The 23,941-nt window shown below is 39.5% G+C and overlaps 2 protein-coding genes across 4 annotated transcripts in view; one reads left to right on the forward strand and one right to left on the reverse strand.

The window, feature by feature from the left end:
* LOC133129821 (guanine nucleotide exchange factor DBS-like) overlaps positions 1-23,941 on the reverse strand; it is a 100,551-nt gene that overhangs the window by 33,782 nt on the left and 42,828 nt on the right. For all 3 annotated transcript variants that reach the window (XM_061244163.1, XM_061244165.1, XM_061244164.1), the window contains 6 exons: positions 22,197-22,285; positions 9,377-9,443; positions 8,876-8,991; positions 3,373-3,442; positions 3,176-3,268; positions 1,076-1,168 (listed from right to left, as the gene is read on the reverse strand). In XM_061244163.1, coding sequence (XP_061100147.1) covers positions 1,076-1,168; positions 3,176-3,268; positions 3,373-3,442; positions 8,876-8,991; positions 9,377-9,443; positions 22,197-22,285 — 528 coding nt within the window. The remainder of the gene's footprint in view (positions 1-1,075; positions 1,169-3,175; positions 3,269-3,372; positions 3,443-8,875; positions 8,992-9,376; positions 9,444-22,196; positions 22,286-23,941) is intronic.
* On the forward strand, positions 10,463-21,173 carry LOC133129822 (lactosylceramide 1,3-N-acetyl-beta-D-glucosaminyltransferase A-like). Its single transcript, XM_061244166.1, has 2 exons — positions 10,463-10,647; positions 18,776-21,173. Exon 2 carries the CDS (start codon positions 19,067-19,069, stop codon positions 20,207-20,209), a length of 1,143 nt encoding a protein of 380 aa, XP_061100150.1. The 5' UTR covers positions 10,463-10,647; positions 18,776-19,066; the 3' UTR covers positions 20,210-21,173.

The raw sequence follows: 23,941 nt of genomic DNA on the forward strand, positions 1-23,941 counted from the left end.
ACAACTTTTATTTAATTTGATTATTCTGTTGTGCATTTGGGGCATATTAATTTCAGATATGGCACTGTAGTGCCATCTAGTTATAATTTAGTTCAGTTGAAGTGTTTTTGTATTCACTGTACAGGTATGGTAGTGATGTGTTAGTATCCAAATAATAATATTGGTATACAGTACAGTGGTTCTGCTAATAGGCCTTGGAAACCGTTGTCCATATATGGATTTCTGGATCAAAGCACAATTTCTCTATGGGAAAAATGAATGGGCTTTCACATAATCATCTCTGTCACAGTCTGTGATTTAAAATGGCGTTTCATATTTGGACATTTTTATCCAGATTCATTTCTCTCTTAAGTGCCACTGGGTTCACTGAATTCCAATGCCGCTGTCCAACTGAAATAATTAATTTGCTATCCGAAAGCTAATAGCACAGCACATATTTTATGCCTCACATCTAAAGGTTCCATGATACGTTTTCCCAGGCTAGTCAATGCTAGCATTTAGCCAGCAAAGAATTTTAAAGCAACTCAAATAACTTACCAATGAGAACACCAACTAAGACAAGAATAAAGACACCTACAGTGATGTATACAACCTTATTAAGTAAAAAAAAAAACCTGTAAGTAAAAAAAAAAATATATATATATATATATATATATATATATATATATATATATATATATAATAATTTGCACTGAATGGCTGATGGAAATTCGATACATTAATGCATCGTATCCTACCGGACTTTGGACCGTTTATTTATAAACAAGCTAGGAAAACACATGCATATACACGCATGCACAAGCGCACAAGTGCACACACATGCATGCACACCAACACACACACGCATACACATCCTTCATAAATCATAATAATCTTTTGAGAGACTAAGCTATGAAATCAACTGTTTAGTGTTGAATATAACCACACAAGTTCATAGGCCATACATTTACATATGTTTGATGCATTTATAGTTTAATGCATTTATAGTTTAAAGTCCTAATAAAGCAAGCATTCTAGCTTACGGCATATAATAACTTCAGACTGAAAACCTTTAGGAGACAGCTTGTCAACTTGCCCTCAACATCAGCTGGTACTTGGTGATTCTTTGCACAGGCTTCAATAAGTAAGCATCCAGCGAGAGTTTGTGGTCCAGCTTTTTTTGGCATTCCTATGAAAGCAAAAACATCCATAAATATCAGCACTCAGCACTGCATGTCTATAGCTGAAAAAACCCAAGAAACCTTTCATTCTAAATACTTTTCCCAGGCAGGGACACATTGACCAAATCTACCTATTGCAAATTGCCAGCATTTCATGCCAGCAGAGCTTACTGAAATAAGAAGTACCATGAAGTGATGAGAGCACATTACACAATGGCTTGACTGAGTGCTCAATTCTGATTGGCTGGGAGGTGTGCATTTTTTTCCTATATATGTCTAGATTTGAAGTAGCTCCAACAAATGCTTCATCACGATTCCAAACTATTGTAAAATAACAGTCTGACTCGGTAAATGAAACATGGACAAGGATGTGCCAAAAAAATTTAATTTAAGTGATAAGGGCCACATTTGGTTCCGTATCTTTCTTGATTGAGAATCTTAATGTTAGCTAGGTAACGAGTGACGGTGAACCCACACTGTAGCATAAAGCAAGCTTATCTAGCCCGGTTGAAACTGAGAGGGACAAGAAAGACATATTTGTTGCTTAGTGTTACATGTTTTTGGACATTTGCTGGAATACTTAAAGGTACAATAGGTAATTTCGTACTTCTAATGGTCAAGAGAGGAATAGCAGCAACAAACACCTTCAAACCACAACACTGTTTATCCCTCCCCCTTCTCTGTAAACAGGCTGATTTTGAAACGCCATGAGCTACGGCAATTAGAACCCATTTTCAAGCAATGAGCTTCAATTATTGTACAGTTACACAATGTTTTGGTACAGAGCGTCGGGCCGTCAACAGTATATTTAGAAACCTGAATTTAAGGACTATAAACACAGGCAGAGGGCGAGTCAACATGTCAGTGAGCCTTTTTCAATGATAGGAAGGAATATACAATGGTCAATGTCAACACAGAACTCTTACCTATTGTACCTTTAAGTAAGGTTTCAATTGCAGTAGAATTACATATGTTGAAACAAATGTTTTGATTATAATTCTGCTTTTTGTTGGTAAGCCGTTGTTTAGTAATGATCTCGGGGCTGTGAATTACAGACTGCAGTTTGAATGGCCTTTGCAGAGGGAAATTGAGGAAAAACTTCATAATCCGCAGCCCCTTGGTCACTATCCATCTGGCATGCTCTGTCTGTGCAAGGTAGTCGTGACATTAGTTACTCTACCCATTACTAAGTTGTAGCAGCTATGTGTCAAATACCACAGAATTTGTGTCAAAATTATCAAAGAAAACAAATTTCAGGTTGAGAGCCAATAAATAAATGCTGCATAGAAGAATACTGATTCTGACTTTTGAGTTTACAACAAAATGGAAAGCTATTGCTTTTTTTCTATGCCTGTGCACATGATTTGTTTTGTTTGATCAATCACGTGAACATGTGGATATTTGCACATGTGAATATTGAAATATGAAAAACAAGCATGTGAAAATGTTAAATTCACCTGTGAAATTGTTATTTTCACTCACAAAAAGGCAAATTTATCATGTGATTTTTTTGTAAGGGGTGACATAACTGCTGCATCTTAGTAATAGGCAAACTACATTGTGACTACCTTCTAAGCGAAAAAGCACCTACATCAACCCTATGTCGCTTTTATCGGTGTGTTGTTTGAGTAATGACCTGCTCTGAAAGTCATTAAGTCCAACTACTATTATCATTGCACATACAAAGATTAGTATCATTATTCACATAAAGAGAACTAAGGGCAATTCACTGAAAACCTTTTACTTTGCAATTATTCTCGTGCATGAAGTCAATGGGTACGTTTATTGCAGCTTCATTTTTCATTTCTTGATTTCAATTTTGTATTTGAAACTGATCCAAAGAGAAGGGGTTTTGTTGTTTTTACCAAGCACACATCAGGTAAATGGTCCTTATAAGGCAGATTCTTTGTACTGATCCTTGTGCTGAATACTTTGTACTTCTAACCAAACATTTTTTCTGGGTGTTCATGGTCACATAATCTTCCTCAGTATCTTTATAGCAGAAGAAGAGTCACCTGGAAGAAAGTGCGGTCACCATACTGCCTCCAAAGAGCTTCAGACCGAGGTTTGTTTTGACAGTATTTCTCGTAAATCTTCAAGTCTTCTTTCTAAAAACAAACCAGACCAGAGCTTGTCCAGTTCATCATTTACAGTATAAACACAGTCATGTTGGGCTATTCCAGTACTGTGAAAATGCCGCGATTTGACTTACTCGTTTCAAAAAACATTTTCCGACTAATTCCGGATTTTCAATGCAGTCTTCAAGTTCTTTCAGAAATGTCCTGTAAATTACAACACAAAGGAGAAATGGGGAACAAAGAGCGGTGACTTTAGTTTTATTGTTCAGGATCATGTGTACCAGGATTGACAACAGGAAAATGAGCTGATCAAAATAAAACAATGGAAACAGGAAACCAGGTTACAGAGATGTTTACAATGCAGTTTTTCTGCCAAGATATGGGAATGTGCTTAGGAAAACTGAAGCTGAGGTGGAAGGATAATTATAGCAGCATGTGGTCAGAGAAAGGGAGAATCCCCTCGGCTCAAGAGACCTCAGCTTCTATTGGTATGGCAGTTACAGTGCAGTGAAAGTATTTGCCCCCTTCCAGATTTCCTCTATTATTGCATATTTGTCACGCTAAACACTTTCAGTTTGTTACAACATTGAGAGATTGTGACAACATGTTTAGGTATGGTTGCAATTACTGTGGTCAAAGTTGGTGCAACCAGTTGTTAAGTTTTAAGGGGTAATTTTATTTGCACAGGGGTGATTTGGGTGTTTGATTACTTTTTCATTAAAAAAATTAAATGCAAATTTTCTAAATGTGTCTTGCTCAGGTTCCCTTTGTCTCATATTACATTTTGTCCAAAGATCTGAAACCATTCAGTGTGACAAATATGTAAAAATAGAGAAAATCATGGGACTGTATAAGAGATGAGATAATACGATTTGGTTAACCCTTGTGACCCGCCACTATGTTTAACTGCAGAGAAAACCCCATAAATGATTTTATTTCAACTTGAAATTTGATGACAAATTTTGTGATGAGTGACAGGTTTTTTCAAAACCTTTTCATTCAATTAAGCTGCTTTATTTTAGGGGTTTAGTGAAAGCAGGTCATTTTTGACCCATAGGACAAGGGGAGTATACAGAACGTTGAGACTTCACAAGGGTTAATGGATGTTTCCGGTTGGCAATTATCTTGCCTCCTGACCCCCAGTTGAAGCCTGTAGACCTGGAGTGGCAGTTAGGGGGAAGACAATATGCAAGGGTTCTGCCCAAGTGCCCGGTGACCTTAGCCCTTTATGTTTTCTGGGGGTAGGTTCAGGTCAAGAAAATGTTCTATAACGAGACTAAAGGAATCTCCCAGTATGTTCACGCAATAACTGACAGTGAAAGGAAATCAGCAAGTCTGTAATTTTCGTTATTTGAAATATTGCATCTATGTTGCGCCACGGCAACTTGCTACTAAGCCAACAGCCTTTCATTTTTCAGGGAGTTTTTCAGCGTGTTAATCCTTTTTGCTCATCATTTGTATCAATGTGTGAAACTATAAGGCGTTGACATATTACATGTTCAAAGCTTGCAAATATCAAAATGACATCCCCACCGGTGACCAGTTTAGTTTGTGTGGAATTCTTCATCCAGTGCATGCTGTCAGGATTTTGGAGCGTGATGGGCACGTTTGTTGCTGCTGTTCCTGACATGTTTGACTGTATTTCAGATACAAATGAATGAGGAAACTGACAGATATGATTCCATTTGTCAGGGCTTAAGAATGCTGAAATTCTTGAGATCCTTAACTTAACCTACTTCAACACAACGCCCTTCCTTTTTTAAAGTGACCCATTTCCATTCAGTGTCACTGTTGTCTTTGTACTGGAGAAATGATATGCTGATTTTGAATATCAGCCAGAAGAAAACAATAGGTGTGTGTGTGTGGAAGGGGGAATGTCAAACCTACAGAAGGATCAAATAAACACAATATTCCAGTCCAAAACACAGTATATTCATAATGAAATGTGAATATTTGTGAATACAAAAATATATAATTTTCTAAAAATAATATATTGACCCAGGGCTCCACAGCTCAGGACCACATAAAACATGTAAAAACTTTTTTACATTATTTCACCTTCATAAAAATACTGTCATTTTGTTTCCTAGCCTGACAAAAACATTATTTCGCAATAACACGGAGAAATATGACGAAATACATTATGAAATGCATCTTGCATGAAGAACATTTTACTTTGAGGCCTGTCCATTAACTTTGACAAATAGAATATATGAAGAGCATATTCTCTTCATGCATGTCAACTGCTCTTCATGCTATTTTGCCATTTATGGATTTTATGTTTTTTTAATGTTTTATGTTGAAGAACTTATGCCATTGTAAATCGCATTGGAAAGCTTTTGCGAAATGACTCAAATGTAAAGATAAATATTAACACCACCACACTTGCTTACTGCTAGCTAGCATTAGCCAGTAAATACAGCAACTTCACGGTGATAACTGCTCTTATGTCTTCATGGGGATGTACTGTATATAGCCATTATTTCAGCAATACAAGGCCCATTTTGTCTAGCAGACATAGTGGGAGATATCTAGCTAGACAGATGCAGCCTAATCTATTTTATATTCGACTGGCTGCTTATTTATCGTCTAATCATTTTTCAGTTTAATTATCAGTCAGTTTCATTCTTGTCAGTCGTATAACAAAAACAATACTTGCAAAGTGAATATGAGTTTGGAAAGACAAAAAAAAAAGATTTGGTCTGAGCAACAAAGGTTGAATACCTGTGTATGGAGCTCAAGTGAGACCAACAGTATTTATTTTCCGAACAGTAGGCCCGTTCGTTTAATAGAAAAAAATCTTTGCTTTAGCAGTGAGTTCCTTAATTTGTAACATATGGGGTGGCAAAACAAGCATGGGGGGACCTCGCCTTCTCTGCATTTTTTTAATTTTTGGAAACAGACAACATGAATCATGGTAAATTCAGTGTTCTTTTCCGGCACGGGTCCAGCCAACCAAATCCAAAATGGTTTCTAATTCCAAAAACTAGCTAACTGGGAGAAACACACATGTAATGTCTGTTGTTTTCTTGTACATCGGAATGCTATGATCTACGTTTTGTAAATGTATTATTATTCAGTATGCTTATAAATGAGGTGAATAAACTGTGCAATGTTTGACTTGTTGATTCAATCAATTGACCCCAACCAAAATATGAATATACTAGATGTTATTATTACTGTGGTTGCCAAGCAACACACTACTGTTATTCAAAATTAACATTTATTATTATTATTATTATTATTATTATTATTATTATTATTATTATTATTATTTTTACAGCCTACTCCTCCCTCAATATATCGACACCACACCAACTGGAAAACATCTGGCACGATCCCAAATGACGTGCTTCTTTACAGCTCTTCAATATTCCCAATAATTTCTGAGATATTTAAGGTTTTGCCAAGAAGAAAGTCCCATAGGAATGAATGGTGGAATGTTCAGTCTCCAGAGTGGTGGCAGTTATTCTTTTTTTTTTTTAACTGCCATTACTCTCTCAATTTTACACTACATACATATATGATACAATGAAATGTTGAACGTTTCATACTGATTCTCACAGTGTTAACTTTTGGGTAGTACTTACAGTGCATCCGGAAAATATTCACAGCGCTTCACTTTTTCCACATTTTGTTATGTTACAGCCTTATTCCAAAATTGATTAAATTCATTTTTTTCCTCCAAATTCTACCCCATAATGACAACGTGAAAAAGGTTTTTTTGAGATTTTTGCAAATTTATTAAAAATAAAACAGTAAGAAATCACATGTACAAGTATTCACAGCCTTTGCCATGAAGCTCAAAATTGAGCTCAGGTGCATCCTGTTTCCACTTATCAACCTTGAGATGTTTCTACAGCTTAATTGGAGTCCAGCTGTGGTAAATTCAGTTGATTGGACATGATTTGGAAAGGTACACACCTGTCTATATAAGGTCCCACAGTTGGCAGTGCATGTCGGAGCACAAACCAAGCATGTCTGTAGACCTCTGAGACAGGATTGTCTCGAGGCACAAATCTGGGGAAGGGTACATTTCTGCTGCTTTGAAGGTCCAAATGAGCACAGTGGCCTCCATCATCCGTAAATGGACTTCCTAGAGCTGGCCACCCATCTAAACTGAGCAATCAGGGGAGAAGGGCCTTAGTCAGGGAGGTGACCAAGAACCCGATGGTCACTCTGTCAGAGCTCCAGCATTCCTCTGTGGAGAGAGAAGAACCTTCCAGAAGGACAACCATCTCTGCAGCAATCCACCAATCAGGCCTGTATGGTAGAGTGGCCAGACGGAAGCCACTCCTTAGTAAAAAGGCACATGGCAGTCCGCCTGGAGTTTGCCAAAAGGCACCTGAAGGACTCTCAGGCCATGAGAAACAAAATTATCTGGTCTGATGAGACAAAGATTGAACTCTTTGGTGTGAATGCCAGGCGTCATGTTTGGAGGAAACCAGGCACCGCTCATCACCTGGCCAATACCATCCCTACAGTGAAGCATGGTGGTGGCAGCATCATGTTTTTCAGCGGCAGGATCTGGGAGACTAGTCAGGATTGATTGAAAGATGAATGCAGCAATGTACAGAGACATCCTGGATGAAAACCTGCTCCAGAGCGCTCTTGACCTCAGACTGGGGCGATGGTTCATCTTTCAGCAGGACAATGACCCTAAGCACACAGCCAAGATATCAAAGGAGTGGCTTCAGGACAACTCTGTGAGTGTCCTTGAGTGGCCCAGCCAAAGCCCAGACTTGAATCCAATTGAACATCTCTGGAGAGGTCTGAAAATGGCTGTGCACCGACGTTCCCCATCCAACCTGATGGAGCTTGAGAGGTGCTGCAAAGAGGAATGGGCGAAACTGCCCAAAGATAGGTGTGCCAAGCTTGTGGCATCATATTCAAAAAGACTTGAGGCTGTAATTGCTGCCAAAGGCACATCAACAAAGTATTGAGCAAAGGCTGTGAATACTTATGTGCATGTGATTTCTTCGTTTTTTATTTTTAATAAGTTTAAAAAAAACTTCTTTCATGTTGTCATTATGGGGTGTTGTGTGTAGAATTTTGAGGAAAAAAATTAATTTATTCCATTTTGGAATAAGGCTGTAACATAACAAAATGTGGGAAAAGTGAAGCGCTGTGAATACTTTCCGGATGCACTGTATACTTTTTGAATTAATTAATTAATTAGTATTTGTTTGAGAACAGTTTTCTTTTCACTCTAACGGACATTCCGCAGTTCATTATTTATGCAAATTAGCTGTGTGCTCATGGAAGCTTGTGATGTCACAATACCTTCTGCCCTCTAGTAGAGTTCATACACACTTTATTAGGCACACCTGCAAAAAATATGTCTAATAAATGCCAAATAAAATGCTCACTGAGTGTATATTTTCAGTGGAAAATATCTTCTTATGTAACATTGTTTCAGTAATATTTGACCCTTGGAAAACAAAACGCCAATGGGTATCTTTCATGCAATGGTGATGCTTGTAGTGAAAGGGTTCAAGAATAGTAACCATTTTATTTTCGGTACGTCATTTCAAAGCTTTGAAAGTGGGTGATATTTAAGGGGTTAAGCCAAGCCTAGACACATGGAAGCATTCAGGCACCTGTATGAGCGTACATACACACCAAGGGAATTCTTACCGGTTGTGAAATTCATAGATTTCAGACAGATTTCCAAAAAGCATTTCCTTTTTTTCCTCCAAAGCTATTGGAACCAGGTGAGATAATTCTGTATTCTCCAGTTCAGACACATATCCCTACAACATGGAGTAACAGGGCAAATGGTTATCAACAATGAGAACAAAGTATAATGGTAGAACATAAAGATGAATGGTTCTATTACTGCATGAAAACACTAGACCACTGTTTACATGACACTAAAAAGCGATATTTTAGAACAGACAACTTGGAATTGGGGCATTAGCTCATGTTACACATGGGTTTATTTGCAATCTGCATGAATAAGTTATACTGCATATGTGCTAAACCTTGTGCTTCGAATTAGAATGAAAGGTTGTGGCATTCTTGGTATCCTGAAGCCTGTTGCTCTGTTGTATTTGATTTGTCTCCATGGCACCTGGCTTGTCAAGGGCAAACCATGTATCTTAGTCACAGGACAGCAAACTAGAACAACAAACACACCTCAATGATACTTTGAAGCTCTTCCACATACAATCTCTCCGTTTCAATCATCTCCTTCAGGATGTGCCTGGGAAGACAAAGGCATAATCTGTGTATAGATTAATTCAAGTCAAATCAAATCAAAACAAAATAAATATTTATATTTTTCTTTTTACAGAGAATTGGCTCAAAGATGTTTTACAGAGTAACAGACGGGAAATTGGGCCTGGACCCCAAAAAAGCAAGCAAGTGAGGGGGGGAAAAGTGGGAAGGAAACACAGAAGCGGTAGCAAAATGGGAAGACATTTTGGGAGGAATCTGGCTAAAGAGGGAGCCCATCCTCTGTGGGCCAGCCCAGTGTAAAGCAGAGATAGAACAGGACAAAATAGAAATGTAAAAAGGGATGTATCACAGCAAATAATGAAATGGGTTGAGCAGGTTACAGTTTAGGTATTAAACTAGCTGGTAAAGTAGTAATTATGAGGTAATATTAGAGTACACTACAATGTACAATGGACGCAGTGAACAGATATCAATGGCCTCTTTTGGTAATACTAATATCACATGCAATTATTGCATTAAAAATTCAACAATTGCTTGGAACGTAGAAGGCCATAGTATCATTTCGGCTGAGCTATTGTTTCCCGTCTCTTCTTCTAAAAGGATCATTGGTCTGAACCGCAGCCTCAGTTGGTGTGCTGTCAATACTATCGCACAGTTGAGTGCCATTTGATGTATTCTGCAATTTCTTTGTTCAAGTGTGTTAAAGAGAAACCATGCAAGCGAAGTGCATGGCTGTACAATTGTAAAACAGTGCATGTTAAAAATGCTGAAGACAATAATTAAAACATGAAAACATTTTTTTTTTTTTTTTTTTTTTTTTACGAGGGGGAGCTTTTCCAAAGACTGAGAGACAGAGGACAGAGACACTCAATAGAATCCGCAAAATCCATACATTTTGAAGCAAGTTTAGAGCTGAATTTACATCATACAAAAAATGCCGTAGTTCAGAGCTGGCAGTGAAATGGAGAGGGCAGAGCTTCCTCTTTGAATATGTTTCCTCCTCCACCCACCCACCCCCCCCCCCACAAAAAGAATGAGCAGCCAGGGCAATGGTTCACAAACGTTACTCTCAGCTCAGTGGGGAAACAGCACGCGGCACGGCACGCTCTCACCGGTGGACAAAAAAAAAGCGAAGTGACTTCTCTGTTGGAACTCCGACACCTCCAGAAAGCCAGCGTGCTCCCCTCCCCCTCCCGCGCATGGATTCAACCGAAAACTTTTGTAAGCTGGTAAGTGATTTTCCCAAAGAGACCTCTATTTTGACAGTAGCAGTTTCTGGAAGAGGAGCAGGCAGAGCTCTTCTCTTTCAGAGGCTGATTTTAGGAGGGGCTGGAAAAAATGTCAAGGTTCCGTATTTATGTTCGAGGTCTGAAGTTTACGCCAGTTTTGTAGTTTACCTACGGCTAGAAGCCAGCTGACTAGAATGTGAACCAAGATGTGAACATGGTTGGGGGGGGGGGGGGGGGAGAGAGAGAGGGGATGTCAGGGGAGGCAACTCCCTTTAATGGAACCCAACCTTAACAAAAGCACTATGAGTAACAGAAATTGAATACCTCAGATCATTAGAGTCTAAAATATGAAAGTCATGAAAAAAAAGCTTAACTTTCTATTTACAATTTGGTACAAACACTGAAGAAGGGCTTTTTGGCACAAGATGTGGTTTTTGTAGATTCCTATTCTGAATCATGTATCCTTGGGTGTGGACGAACAGTAACACTACATCTTCAACATCTGGGTTTAAGTTCAGAGAGCTACATATGGACCTATTTAAATACTGATTTCAACAACTCTGGAAGGATTAGTCTAATTACAAAGCTGCTTTAAAATATTAGATGAAGTCAATGACAAGACTCACTCATAACAATTGTATTGTTTTTAACACTTATGACAATGTCATAAGTACAGAGAATCTTTCTTTTTTTGTACAATAATTCTCTTTTGGACTGTGGAATCTCTTCTCTTTTGTGGAAAACATTTGCTTAACAAAAGAAAATGCTAGCGTTAAGTAACCACAAGCCAGCCATGCAAAACAAATGCCTATCTAAATATCCCAACGTTAATGCATGTATGTCACAGTGAACCATAGTCATACCAGCAGTAATCAGTTATCAGACAGTGAATAACCGATATATTTTAGTGATCGTAGTTCACTAGGCTAGCCAGCTAGCTCTAACGTTAGCTACACTGGAAAATGGCAGTGACAATGTTAATGCCAGCTAGCTAGTAGGGAGGTAAAGCAGATGTCCCACTGAATGCCATTTCCAGTATACTGCTATGCTAGCAGATTTCATCAGACAGCAACAACAACTTAATATAAGCAAATGAAGCATTAAATCGTTCTACAAAATGACAAGGCTCCAGAAAATCTGCTAATTATCGTTATGCAGCTTTTCATTGCTTTTTACGAATTTTTGTAGATACAAGCATACGGTCAGATTTATGTACCAAAGGCAATAACATTATCATTCCTGGGATGGCCAGTCTCACAGGATGTACCAACACATTCACACCCATGGGTTTAGGTGGCATTAGGATAGTCCAATTGTGGAAATTTTGTCACGATGAAAGGGAAAGCATTATGGGAGGTTTTAGCCCATCTCGGCGATGTAAAGATGTATTTTGAATCCAGATTCAATGCTACAAAGTTTGCTTATATTTAGCTTTCACCACTCTATTTAAAAGGGAGCAGTGTACTGGAAGTATCATTCCCGATACATCCGCTTTACCTCCCTATAGTTTGCCTTTTGAAAGTAGTTTGCGATCTACTCGCAAGCTAGCTATCTACTCGCTAGCTAGCTGACGGGCTGATATGGGATATTTCTCATTACACATGACATGAGAGAACATGCAATCTCGCGAGCAAGATAATAACATGCAAATACTGTGTTGATGGCAGACAACTGGCAGCCTGTAGCATAGTGGTTAAGGTACACACAAGGTTGGTGGTTCGATCCCCGGTGTAACCAAAATAAGATCCGCACAGCCATTGGGCCCTTGAGCAAGGCCCTTAACCCTGCATTGCTCCAAGGGAGGACTGTCTCCTGCTTACTATATATACTTACTCTAGCTTACTCTAATCAACTGTACGTCGCTCTGGATAAGAGCGTCTGCCAAATGCCATGAATGTAATTTCACTGAAGAAATTAGTTTCAGACAGAAAATTATCACTGAAATGAAAAATAATGACGCTAACTATACTTTTAAATCATGCGTTGTAATTTATATTCAGTTTGTGCAGATCAAGTCTTCCATCTTGTATACCAAATTATATGCATAGCATTAACATAGCAGCATATTATTATTTTATAAATTCAACAGATACTGAATGAATTGTATATATTACATAAAACATTATGACATTTATTTCTAGAGTGAGAATCAAAGTGATTTGTGGGTGACACCATCACTGAGTGACTGTGAATGCAAAGTAGTTAGCCTGTTAGACTTTGTGTAATTTGTCAATTACTTTTAGACAAATATTCATAATCTTGTATATATAGTATGTACAGTACAGTACATACTATAGACTATATATCTGCTTCTACACTTTTATCTACAATGACATACAGTAGGCCTATTTGAATGAGATCATAGCAATATTCACTCTGTAATCTACAATATACACTTTAATGCAGTATCTATCAATTCATCTCACTCAGTTTATGCTACGACAGTTTGTGGCCAAGTTATACTGAAAGAGTGATACAAGATATGTGGTCCTAAGTAGGACCATGTGCATGTTGGAAATAAAGCCTGCTTTAGAAAATTTCAAAATAAATACACTCACCAAACACTTTATTATTTTTACTTTATTACACCTACTTATTAATGTGATTATCTAATCAGCCAATTGTGTGGCAGCAGTACAATGCATACAACCATCTAGATATGGGTCAGGAGCTTCAGTTAATGTGCAAATCAACCATCAGAATAGGGAAAAAATGTGATCTAAGTTAATGGTTGGCATTTATATAGCGCCTTTATCACAATTAGTACAATTGATGCTTCTTATTCACCCATTCATACACATGCTCACACACCGACGGTGACTGGCTGCCATCCAAGGCACCGGTCAGCTCATCAGGAGCATTTGGGGGTTAAGTGCCTTGCTCAGACACTTCAACATACCCAGGGTGGGAATTGAACCGGCAACCCTCCGAATGCCAGACGACTGCTCTTACGGCCTGAGTGACTTTGACCGTGGAATGATTGTTGGTGGCTGACAGGGTGGTTTGAGTATCTCAGAAACTGCTGATCTCCTGGGATTTTCATGCACATTAGTCTCAAGAGTTTGCAAAGAATGGTGCAAAAAACTAAAAGAAATCAAGCGAGCAGCAGTTCTGCAGACAAACGCCAGACTGGTGAAAGCTGACAGGAAGGCGACAGTAACGCAATTAACCACACACTACAACAGTGGTATGCAGAAGTGCATCCCTGAACACACAACGCGTCAAAGTGGATGGGCTATAGCAGTAGAATCTAAACAATAAGTCTAATAAATACCTAATCAAGTGCTCGGTGAGTGTATATTGCCTCTAACTCTAATATCCAAAATTGCCAATACACTTTACAGTGCACTACTCTAAGATTGTGAATTCTTTGAGAGGTTTGAATCTTAAACAATCTGCCCCATGGTGAGTACATACACGATTGACATACAGTAAATATTATACATGGCTGTAGCATGTTGTCAAAGATCTGTGCTGATATTTTGATGGAGAGCAGGCAGATGCTAGCGTTAGGGCTGATCAATTCAATTTCCTGTCTTTTGAGGCTTTCAGAAAATGCAAACATTAAACTTAAAACTCACTTTTTGTGATTAATATAGTATATAGTTCAGACATGGATGCAATTAAAAACTAGTTAACGACTAGCTTTTCTCTATATAAAAATGATGTTACAACACTGGCATATACCGGTGAGCAATTTCATGGATTACCCCCATTAGTTGCAGACAGACTAATAATGTTTTAAAGCTTGTCAAATGCACTGACTGATGTGGGTCCCCAGAGCCAATGATCCCATGTTATTGACACTGGGGCTATTGGAGTTGCACACACCAGTGCCTCATTGTTGGTGTTACTGAGTGTAAACTTGCTGTTGTAATGCCATTGTTTTGTCGTGCAGCTCTCAGCAATTTTGCCGGGCCCCAGGCACCTAAACCCTCCATTATCGTGGCCTCGCAGTGCATCTGCTGCGTCAGCTTTTGCATTCACCAACAAAGACGTGACAACATCCAGTTCCCCATTCAACGTGACATAGACAAACCTGTCAGTTACACTGTAGTCCTTTGACCTGTCAGAAGCTTATACGAGTCAGGCATATGACCTGGTTGTGGTTTACCCTTGTATCTCTTTATCCATCCATCCATTATCTTAACCCGCTTATCCTGAACAGGGTCGCAGTGTGGGGCTGGCCAGCATACATTGGGCGAAAGGCAGAAATACACCCTGGACAGGTCGCCAGTCCATCGCAGGGCACACACACCATTCACTCACACACTCATACCTATGGGCAATTTAGACTCTCCAATCAGCCTAACCTGCATGTCTTTGGACTGTGGGAGGAAACCGGAGTACCCGGAGGAAACCCACGCAGACACGGGGAGAACATGCAAACTCCGCACAGAGAGGCCCCGGCCGACGGGGATTCGAACCCAGGACCTCCTTGCTGTGAGGCGGCAATGCTACCCACTGCACCATCTGTGCTGCCTGTATCTCTTTATATTCCTGTTTTGTTTTTTTGCCATGGGGGGCTGCCCGCTCTGTTATAAAAGCATGTTTAAAATGCTTTTGTTTAGGCTTACATTGCTGGTGTACAGGTCAATCAAATATCCAATCCATGTTAAGGGGCTTTATGGCTCATCGTAGCTATGTGTTTTTATACAGAAAAAGATTAAAGCATCTCTCTCATTCCATTTCTTGCTATGCGCACAGATGCATAGATAATAACACAACATGCTCACATGTTATTATTATCCAGTGCTTCCTCTAGAAATGTTATTTCCAGCGGCGGAAAGCACTCGAGGGTGGGTGTGGTGGTGGGGGAGGGGGGTTCATGATGAATGGTCTCACAATGGTCAATCTCTTGGACGTCTTGGATGTATGAGCAAGTGTTGTTACTTTGGATCGGCTGTGCATTGAGGAATGTCCCATGCACGCTTGTCAGAACAGTGCTGCCCACGATTACAACAAGAACCCTAGATCAAGAACCCCCGATTATTGATGAGAAATTTAGTTATGCACTTGCTACCAGCTGCGAGTGAATCTGCCACTATTTGAATGTCGCGGAAACACTTCTCATCCTTCTACTCATGCAACACTACAGGGCAAAAAACGGCCACCTATTGGTATGCTTTAATAATACAATTTTAAAATGCAACTGCCATTACATCCGGTCATCCACTTCATAAAATGCATTTTTTCAACATTTAAAGCAGTATATAGTGTCATTGTCCATTGATTATTTTATTTTTTATTTTATTTTTAAACACTGAAGTAGTCCATTTATTGAAAAAAGTCTGTAGCTGAAGAACACTATCCATCGGCCAATGCAAATACGTTCCAGAAATATTGACATAGCCATTTGGTGGAGTCATAAAGAGTAAAAAAAAATTTTGAATAGTTTGGACAGACTCCATTCAGGCACAGTATCAATATTATATTTGGGGCTATTACTGTGCAGTAGTTAAGTCATAAAATACATCATCGTTCTGTGCCGAGAAGACATTTGTAAGGTCATATCACCCATCTAAATTTGCTAGCACCTCAAAGGGCATATGTACCTGTCTTTGTCCCTTCAGTCAGTGTCTCAAACCAGAAACATGAACAGCACATTAAAATGAATTGCATGTGACATGTGACCGTGTGTTATCAGATCAGGACCTCTCAGCACACTTCATTTTAATCAGCATCCTGATCAGATAAATGTAAAAATGTGATAGACTATGAACTACAGAAATGTGTGCGTGAAAAAAACACTTCCGTAGAAGAAATAGGGAACCAGCTGAAGGCACTGCCTTGACTCCTGCTATTCTACAAAAAAAATAGTAGATAGCTCAATGTATCATCAAAAAGGAAATCCACAAAGGCCTTTGTGGATTTCTGATACAATGTGATCATCACTCAATTAATCACACACAACAGTGTCGATGTGCAACACTTCTACACTCTTTAGAAGCCTGTGATACAGAAACACTTTTTACAGTCATAGAGTCAGCTAAAGGCCATTGTGTGAGGGCATTGTATCCCTGTAACAAAAACAATAATACCAACAGGCTGCTATTGTTGCAATTTTCAGAAACATTTTTCCTAAATATATTGTACATGTAAATTGAACTACAGCTGTACCGTAATTTGTCAATTCTTTTAAAAAAAAATGTATTAAGTCCAATTTCATAATTTTAGCTATGTTGTTTAGCATTTCACAATTTCCAAAATGCTTTTACACACATTTATTAGTCAGCTCAGCTGCACATTTGAATGCTTATGCCACTGTAGTACATTAGTTACTGGGCTACATGGCAAGAACAGGGAATTTCTATCACTGATATCACTTTCTATCTTACTACAGTCCTCTCCAAATGTATTGGAACAGCAAGGTCAATTTCTTTGTTTTTGCTATACACTGAAGACAATTCAGTTTGAATTGTGCATGGGATGTGCATGGGATGACAGATCTGAATTTCTGATTTTATTTCCTGGTTTTACTTTTTATCTAGATTCGTTAAACAACGTTAAACATATCACCTTTTCTATCAGACCACCCAATTTTTAGGTGAGCAAAATTATTGGAACATGTGACTGACTGGCAGGTGTGACTGAAAGGTGTTTCTTGTTTCCCAGATATGTCCTGTAAGATTGATTGGTTAAACAATAAATTGTTCTGAATGTCTACTCTTGGGTTTTGCCTGTGAAGACTGAATTTTTGTTAGAGAAGATAAACCAACATGAAGACCAGAGAGCTGTCTTTGGGAGGCAAGGCAAGCCATTTTGAAGCTTAGAAAATAGGGGAAATCCATTGCACAAGCATTGGGGATAGATTGTACAACAACTTGAAATGACCTGAAAAAGAAAGAAACTGCTTTATTTACTTAAATACTCTCAATTACAATATTTATGCTCACCTATAAAGTGGGTGGTCTGATACCAAAGGTGCTATGATCAAAGTAGTTTAACACATCTAGGTGTAAATACCAGAAAATAAAAGCTGAAATTCTGAATTTGTACTTGTCTCGTGTTCATCGTTTTATCTCAACCCCAAATGTATTCAGTTTATTGCAAAAACAAAATAATTGGCCTTGCTGTTCCAATACTTTTTGAAGGGACTGTATATCAAAAGCTAGCGAAATAAAGTAACTAATTAAGGGTAAACACAATAGAGAAAGCAACACCAATCAATTATGTATGAATCCAGAAATTAATTAGCCAAGTCACACAGATCAGTGGCACACAAAGTAGCTTAATTGGTGTACTGTAACTACTGTAAAAAGGCAACTAATATCTTTAATGTCACAACCACCCAACAAACAAGGGAAGGCTATGGAGGGTAATTAGGTTAGTATTTCATGCAGCAATCACAGAATTCCACAGTGGTTAAGGTACATGACTGTGATCCGGAAGGTTGGTGGTTAAACCACTGGTGTAGCCATGATAAGATTCACACAGCTGTTGGGCCCTTGAGCAAGGCCCTTAACCACGCATTGCTCCAGGGGGGATTGTCCCCTGCTCAGTCTTATCAACGGTAAATCGCTTTGGATATAAATGCCAGCTAAACAATTATTAAATTATTATTATTATTATAAATCTTTATAAATTGGGACATTTTACTCAATTGTACAACAAATGGGAGCACACAGATTAAACTTTATTAAACACTCATTTAACAAATGTGCAGAAGGTGTAAATACAGGTTGAACTCAAATACAAAAGCAACTGTAAAGTTTTCATATTCATATTTTAGTTGAAATAAACTTCTTTATTGACCCCATGGGTAATAAAAAAAAAATCTATAATCCATTTAGCTCTTGCAATTTGTTTCTTACTAATATCATATTTCGATAAGAGGTGGTGTTGCAAACTGGGAATTTGTGCTGACATGATTGCAGTAATTATTTACAGAAGTGCCTTTGAAAAAAACAAAACACATGCGTCCTGTTAAGCAGTTAGGCTTTTAAGTCGTATGTCTTATAAACAAATATTGTAGGCAATGCAGTCTACTTTCTTCTAAATTCAAGATAATTGTTTTATGTCCCTTTATTAAAGAAAATGAACCTTTTTCATCAGTACAGTTTTGTATTTGTTGAGCTGAGCTGAATATCCTGTAACTTGAGCAAATATACTCTCATCTTCTTTGCAGAAATAAGGACTGCATGGGAATTGCACAATGACATCAACAATCTTTCAACCGATGTGAGTGCAGCAGGAGCAGCCTCAGTCATCTCCAGGATTACCTTAGAGTCCACTGACTGCTCCAAGACAGACATAATGATTCTGCGCATATTTCACTGAGGAACCCATGCCCCCTGCATCCCACAAGATCGATAAAATGGAACTCAAACCAGCCTGTCATTTGAATAATTCTAAGTACAAAACTGCTGCCCCTTCAAGTACTTCCAATTGGACCTGACACCGACGCCTGGAAGATTGCATGATGTTTATGAATTTCAGAAGGATCAGAAAGTGTCTATGCCTGCAGGTGGTGGCAACGCTGTTTGTCCTGTCCGTGGTAATGGTGTGCTGGGAACAGCTGGACAACAACATTGTGAGCCACGCAAAGTCGTACACGTACCGCTACTTGGTCAACAGCTACGGCTTCCTCAACAAGAGCTTCACCATCAGCCGACAGGACGCCGAACGCCTCAGCAGCCACCGCTACTTGATCAACCACGAGGGCAAATGCGCCGGCAGGGATGTGCTGCTGCTGCTCTTCGTGAAGACGTCACCCGAGAACGTGGAGAGGCGGAGATCCATTCGCTCCACCTGGGGGAACGAGACTTATATCCGGCAGGAGCTCAGCGCCCATGTGAAGGTGGTGTTCGCGCTGGGTATCCACCAGGACCCCCAGCGGAGGGAGAGCACCCAGCAGGCCCTACTCGCAGAGGATCGGAAATACCATGACCTGGTTCAGCAGGACTTCACCGACACGTTCCACAACCTAACCATTAAGCTGCTCCAGCAGTTCCGCTGGGCCCACGCCTACTGTGGCCACGCCCGCTTCCTCATGTCGGCCGATGACGACATCTTCGTCCACATGCCCAACCTGGTCAGGTACCTCCGAGAGATGGACCAGAGGGGTGTGAGGGACTTCTGGGTCGGCCGAGTGCACAGAGGTGCCCCGCCCAACCGCCACAAAGACAGTAAGTACTATGTCCCCTACGAGATGTACCAGTGGTCATCTTACCCGGACTACACGGCCGGGGCCGGGTACGTGGTCTCGGGTGACGTGGCTTCCAAAATCTACCGGGCCTCTCTGACGTTAAACTCCACGCTCTACATCGACGACGTCTTCATGGGCATCTGCGCCAATGTGATGGGGGTGTCTCCTCAAGAACACGTCTTCTTCTCAGGAGAGGGAAAAGCCCCGTATCACCCATGCATCTTTGGCAAAATGATAACCTCCCACGGACACGTGAACGACATCCACGACCTCTGGAAGGTGGCCACCAGCCTCAAAGTACAAAAAATCTCTGGCGGACTCCTCGGAAGGCTTTATTGCACAGTGGTCAGAGTGGCGCTCCTTTGTAAACCGTATTATGTTGACACTTACCCGTGCAAGTCTGCATTTTTATAGCTTGTGTAAGGACTTCAGCACATGCTAAGTTCCTGGGGGGGCCCTCATCGGGCCATGCATTCATATGTGCATACGTTTACCTCCTGGTGTTCGTTATCTCATGCAGGGAAAGTTACTCCAGTGCTGTCTGCTGTATTCATTGGCTTCTCGAAGGGAGGGGAGAAATGTCCCATAAGGTTTCACTTTAGCACTAGGTTCGGGTTGAGGTCATAATGAAGGATATCAAGATTCTCGGCTTTTATTTCCTGTACAAACCGATTTAATTAAATTGATTGAAAGTACATTTCCATTGCTTTGCTTTCAGCTCTTATGCTTTCCTGAGGTGTACACCAAAAAATTTATAGGAGCAATTAAGCACAACCGCCCCTCCAACCTTTCAGCAAAACCACACCCGCTCTTAAGCTCAATAACTCCAGGCCTCCAATTCCAGGACTAAAAAGCAGTGGTTTCCCATAGCAGTGCTGCCAATTTCACATGAGTGACACAGGAAATGGTTTAATTCTATCTTGGCTACAGGAAAGCATGCACCAGTTTTTTTAATGAATAAATAGCGGTTAAACATGTATATGGAAAATGAGATATTGGGTTTGGGTCACAGTGATCGGGTCATTCTATGCGAATGCATATAATGGACAACACCAATGACAAATTACAATGTGTTCATTACATTTCACTTACTGTACGTCCATGTTCTGCAGGCACTACAGCTCAGAAAAGTTTGTTTACATGTAATAGAAGTATTGTACCAAGTTCAACAACTGTACTGTTCTTTATGTATCCAATTTGTATTCATGGTGCTTTAAACATATACTACATATTGTTATTGTCAAGCAAATGCCTTCAATGTTCACTCTTTTTTTTTTTACACATACTGAAAATCCTCATCCAGCTTTCTGTCCTGTTAGTTTCTCATAACTCAGCAACCAATAAAGTTTGCTCAAACCCCCATGTGGCTAAACCATAACATTGTGGGAAAATCATTTTAATTCCTGGGAATCCTTTTTTATTGAGATTTAGGGTTAAATTTAGGATTAATGTTTTAAAGCATGTGTCCTTTGTTAAAAATATTCTCTTTATCGTTGAAGCTTTAACATTTTTGCTGCAACTTGTCTGCCAACTTGATTGTTTCTTTTATTTTTTATCTTCATGGTTCTGGACTTATTTTTATACATGGACGCATGCAAATCCACACGACTGCATGCATGAACGCACTGAAAAGAAGTAATATTCTTAGATTCCTCTTAAGATTATCCTAATTCTATGATACGCTATTATTTCTCAATTAGGTTTTTTCATACACGATTCCCCGGAAGTATTCAGTTTACTTTGCTTGATTAATGATCCAACAATCTATTTGCTGTATAATGAACATCTTATTTTCATTTCTAACAAGTGAGACATTCTTAAGATCACGCACTTGAAGAATATCACAGATATACCATACATAAATGTGTATGTGTGTGTGTGTGTGTGTGTGTGTGTGTGTGTGTGTGTCTGTGCTTGCATGCATGCATGTGTGTGTGTGTGTTTCGGGCTTGTAACCACATTTCCAAAACCACTGTGTGTGACTACTGATGCTGTGACCAAAAAAGGGATCCTACTTTATGACGCTTAACTGACGAGACACCCACTACCCACTTTCCACACATGGTGTGGAATAATGTGACTAAGTCACTGAGATCACATTTCTTCCCCATTCTGACATTTGATCTGAAAAGTTGCTACCACATGATTGGCTGATTAAATCTTTGCATGAACAAGCTGGTGTTCAGGTCTACCTAATAAAGTACTCACTGAGTGTATGTGTATAATATATTCCTTAAAAACATGAGAACTTTGTCTTTTGTGCTTGGAAAACACACGGAGCCTAGAATGTTTGATAAAGAGAAGACAGATTATTTTATGTTCCATGTTTCCTGAAGCAGATGCATTAAAGTAATGTCACTGTGTATCAAGATTATACAGTATGGGTTGATGGAACCCTTACCTCCGTCTATTCAACAGGCTTTCCTCGGTCTCGTTTGTCACCAGAACATGGTTCGATCCTCCTTGGCTGGCTTCAAGCATAACTTCAATCTGAACAACAAATGAACAACTAATCGGTGGGCCAATCAGTAAGGTCTTTCTTAGTCTAAGGAAATGATGTGTCAAACAATACATGCAAACAAATTATTCACACCTTGTTGGACAGTTCAAAATCAACTTCAGTGTGGTTCATAGTGATAGTTATAGTTCATTTTAACATATGAACTATAAGGAAGGTAGGAAGGCTGCATATCATACATAATAGACAATAAAATCATCTCTGATACTGGCATTTCAATTTAGAAAGCCACACTCCTTTTCCAGTTTGTCATCAGGGCATAGCTAGAGTATGTTTTGTTAACACCTGTGTCTGGTAGGGCCACTGTTCCACAGACCCATGCAACTCCACAGCTTACTGGTTTAATTACAGCTATAGGTAGACTACCGGTACACTCTTTCTGAATCGTCTGTACCAAAGTTGTGTTCTTATTTATGCACAGGAAACATGGGTATCCACACAGTTATGTTGAACTTAAGCATGCAAATGACATTTAAAAATATGGTCTAAAATAGACAACATCCAATGCTAAGACACAATTCAAATTTGTCAAGCCTCACAGCACCCATACAGATAAAGCAACCATACAATTCCATTCTGAACAAGCAAGTATTATTTTATTCCACATTGTACAGTAGAATTTATTTTGTCAAAATGACATCTTTCAGACCTATTATACATGCTTTTCAGCGACAAAATTAAACCAATTATCATATTTTATTAATAATGAATCTTCTTGTACTTACAAAAAGCATCTTAGCCTGGGTCATAAAGGAGTGGAACACTATTCGGCCACTGATATGAGAGTGTGAATTCTTGCATCAAGACTTGACTCAAGCTGCCGTACAATGCTGAATATTTTCTTCCCTTGAGCATAAAGGTATTTCTTATTTTTATTTATTAACATTTATTAACATTTAATGTTTAGAGTATGCATTCCTTGATTGTACCAAATACTGTTTCTGCATATGCAATATTTCTTGGCTACCATGTATTTTATTTATTTTTTTCCAGATTTTCTCCCAATTTGGTAGCCAATTGTACCTCGTCTGATTCAATTGGAGGTAGTCGTATTAGATGTACCGCCCGTACCCCGTCCCTCGGCGGCCCGAATGAGAGCGACACGCCTTCTTCAAGCCGTCTCGTCTCGTGCCCGTTGCCGTGATTCCGAGGCGCCCGAGGTGCTTATTGTGCGGCGATCTAATAACCCTGCCAAGTCCCTCCCTCTGGAGCAGCGAGCCAATTATTGCTGCCCCACGTGAGCCGGCCAAACTTGGCTTTTGGCAGGACCGAGAATCGTCCCCGGTGTGCAACTGCAGCAAACTGCAACCGCAAGTCCGCCGCTACCATGTATTTGTAATAGGACGGGATTTCAGAAGGATGGAGCATCGGCCTTTTCTCCCACTCCAGCAATGTTCACTCATAAGCTCTATGCATGAGCAGACTCGGCCCAGTAGGCCTACACTGCTTCCCCCTTCCTCTTACCCTGTAGCAAGCTGTCAGCTAAATTTGCGAATAAGTTTGTTCAATATATTCAGGAGGAGACAAATAGGCCTTGGTGCACCATTAAATTATATCATATATTCAAATATGGTAGATTCTCTGTAGAATCTGAAAAGAGATATAGCCAAAAAAACCTGCATTTTTGT

Source organism: Conger conger, chromosome 5, assembly GCF_963514075.1.
Source record: "Conger conger chromosome 5, fConCon1.1, whole genome shotgun sequence".
NCBI lineage: Eukaryota > Metazoa > Chordata > Actinopteri > Anguilliformes > Congridae > Conger > Conger conger.

Excerpts from the sequence above, each read along its gene's own strand:
- LOC133129822 (XM_061244166.1), top strand. The coding sequence starts at position 19,067 with ATGATGTTTATGAATTTCAGAAGGATCAGAAAGTGTCTATGCCTGCAG.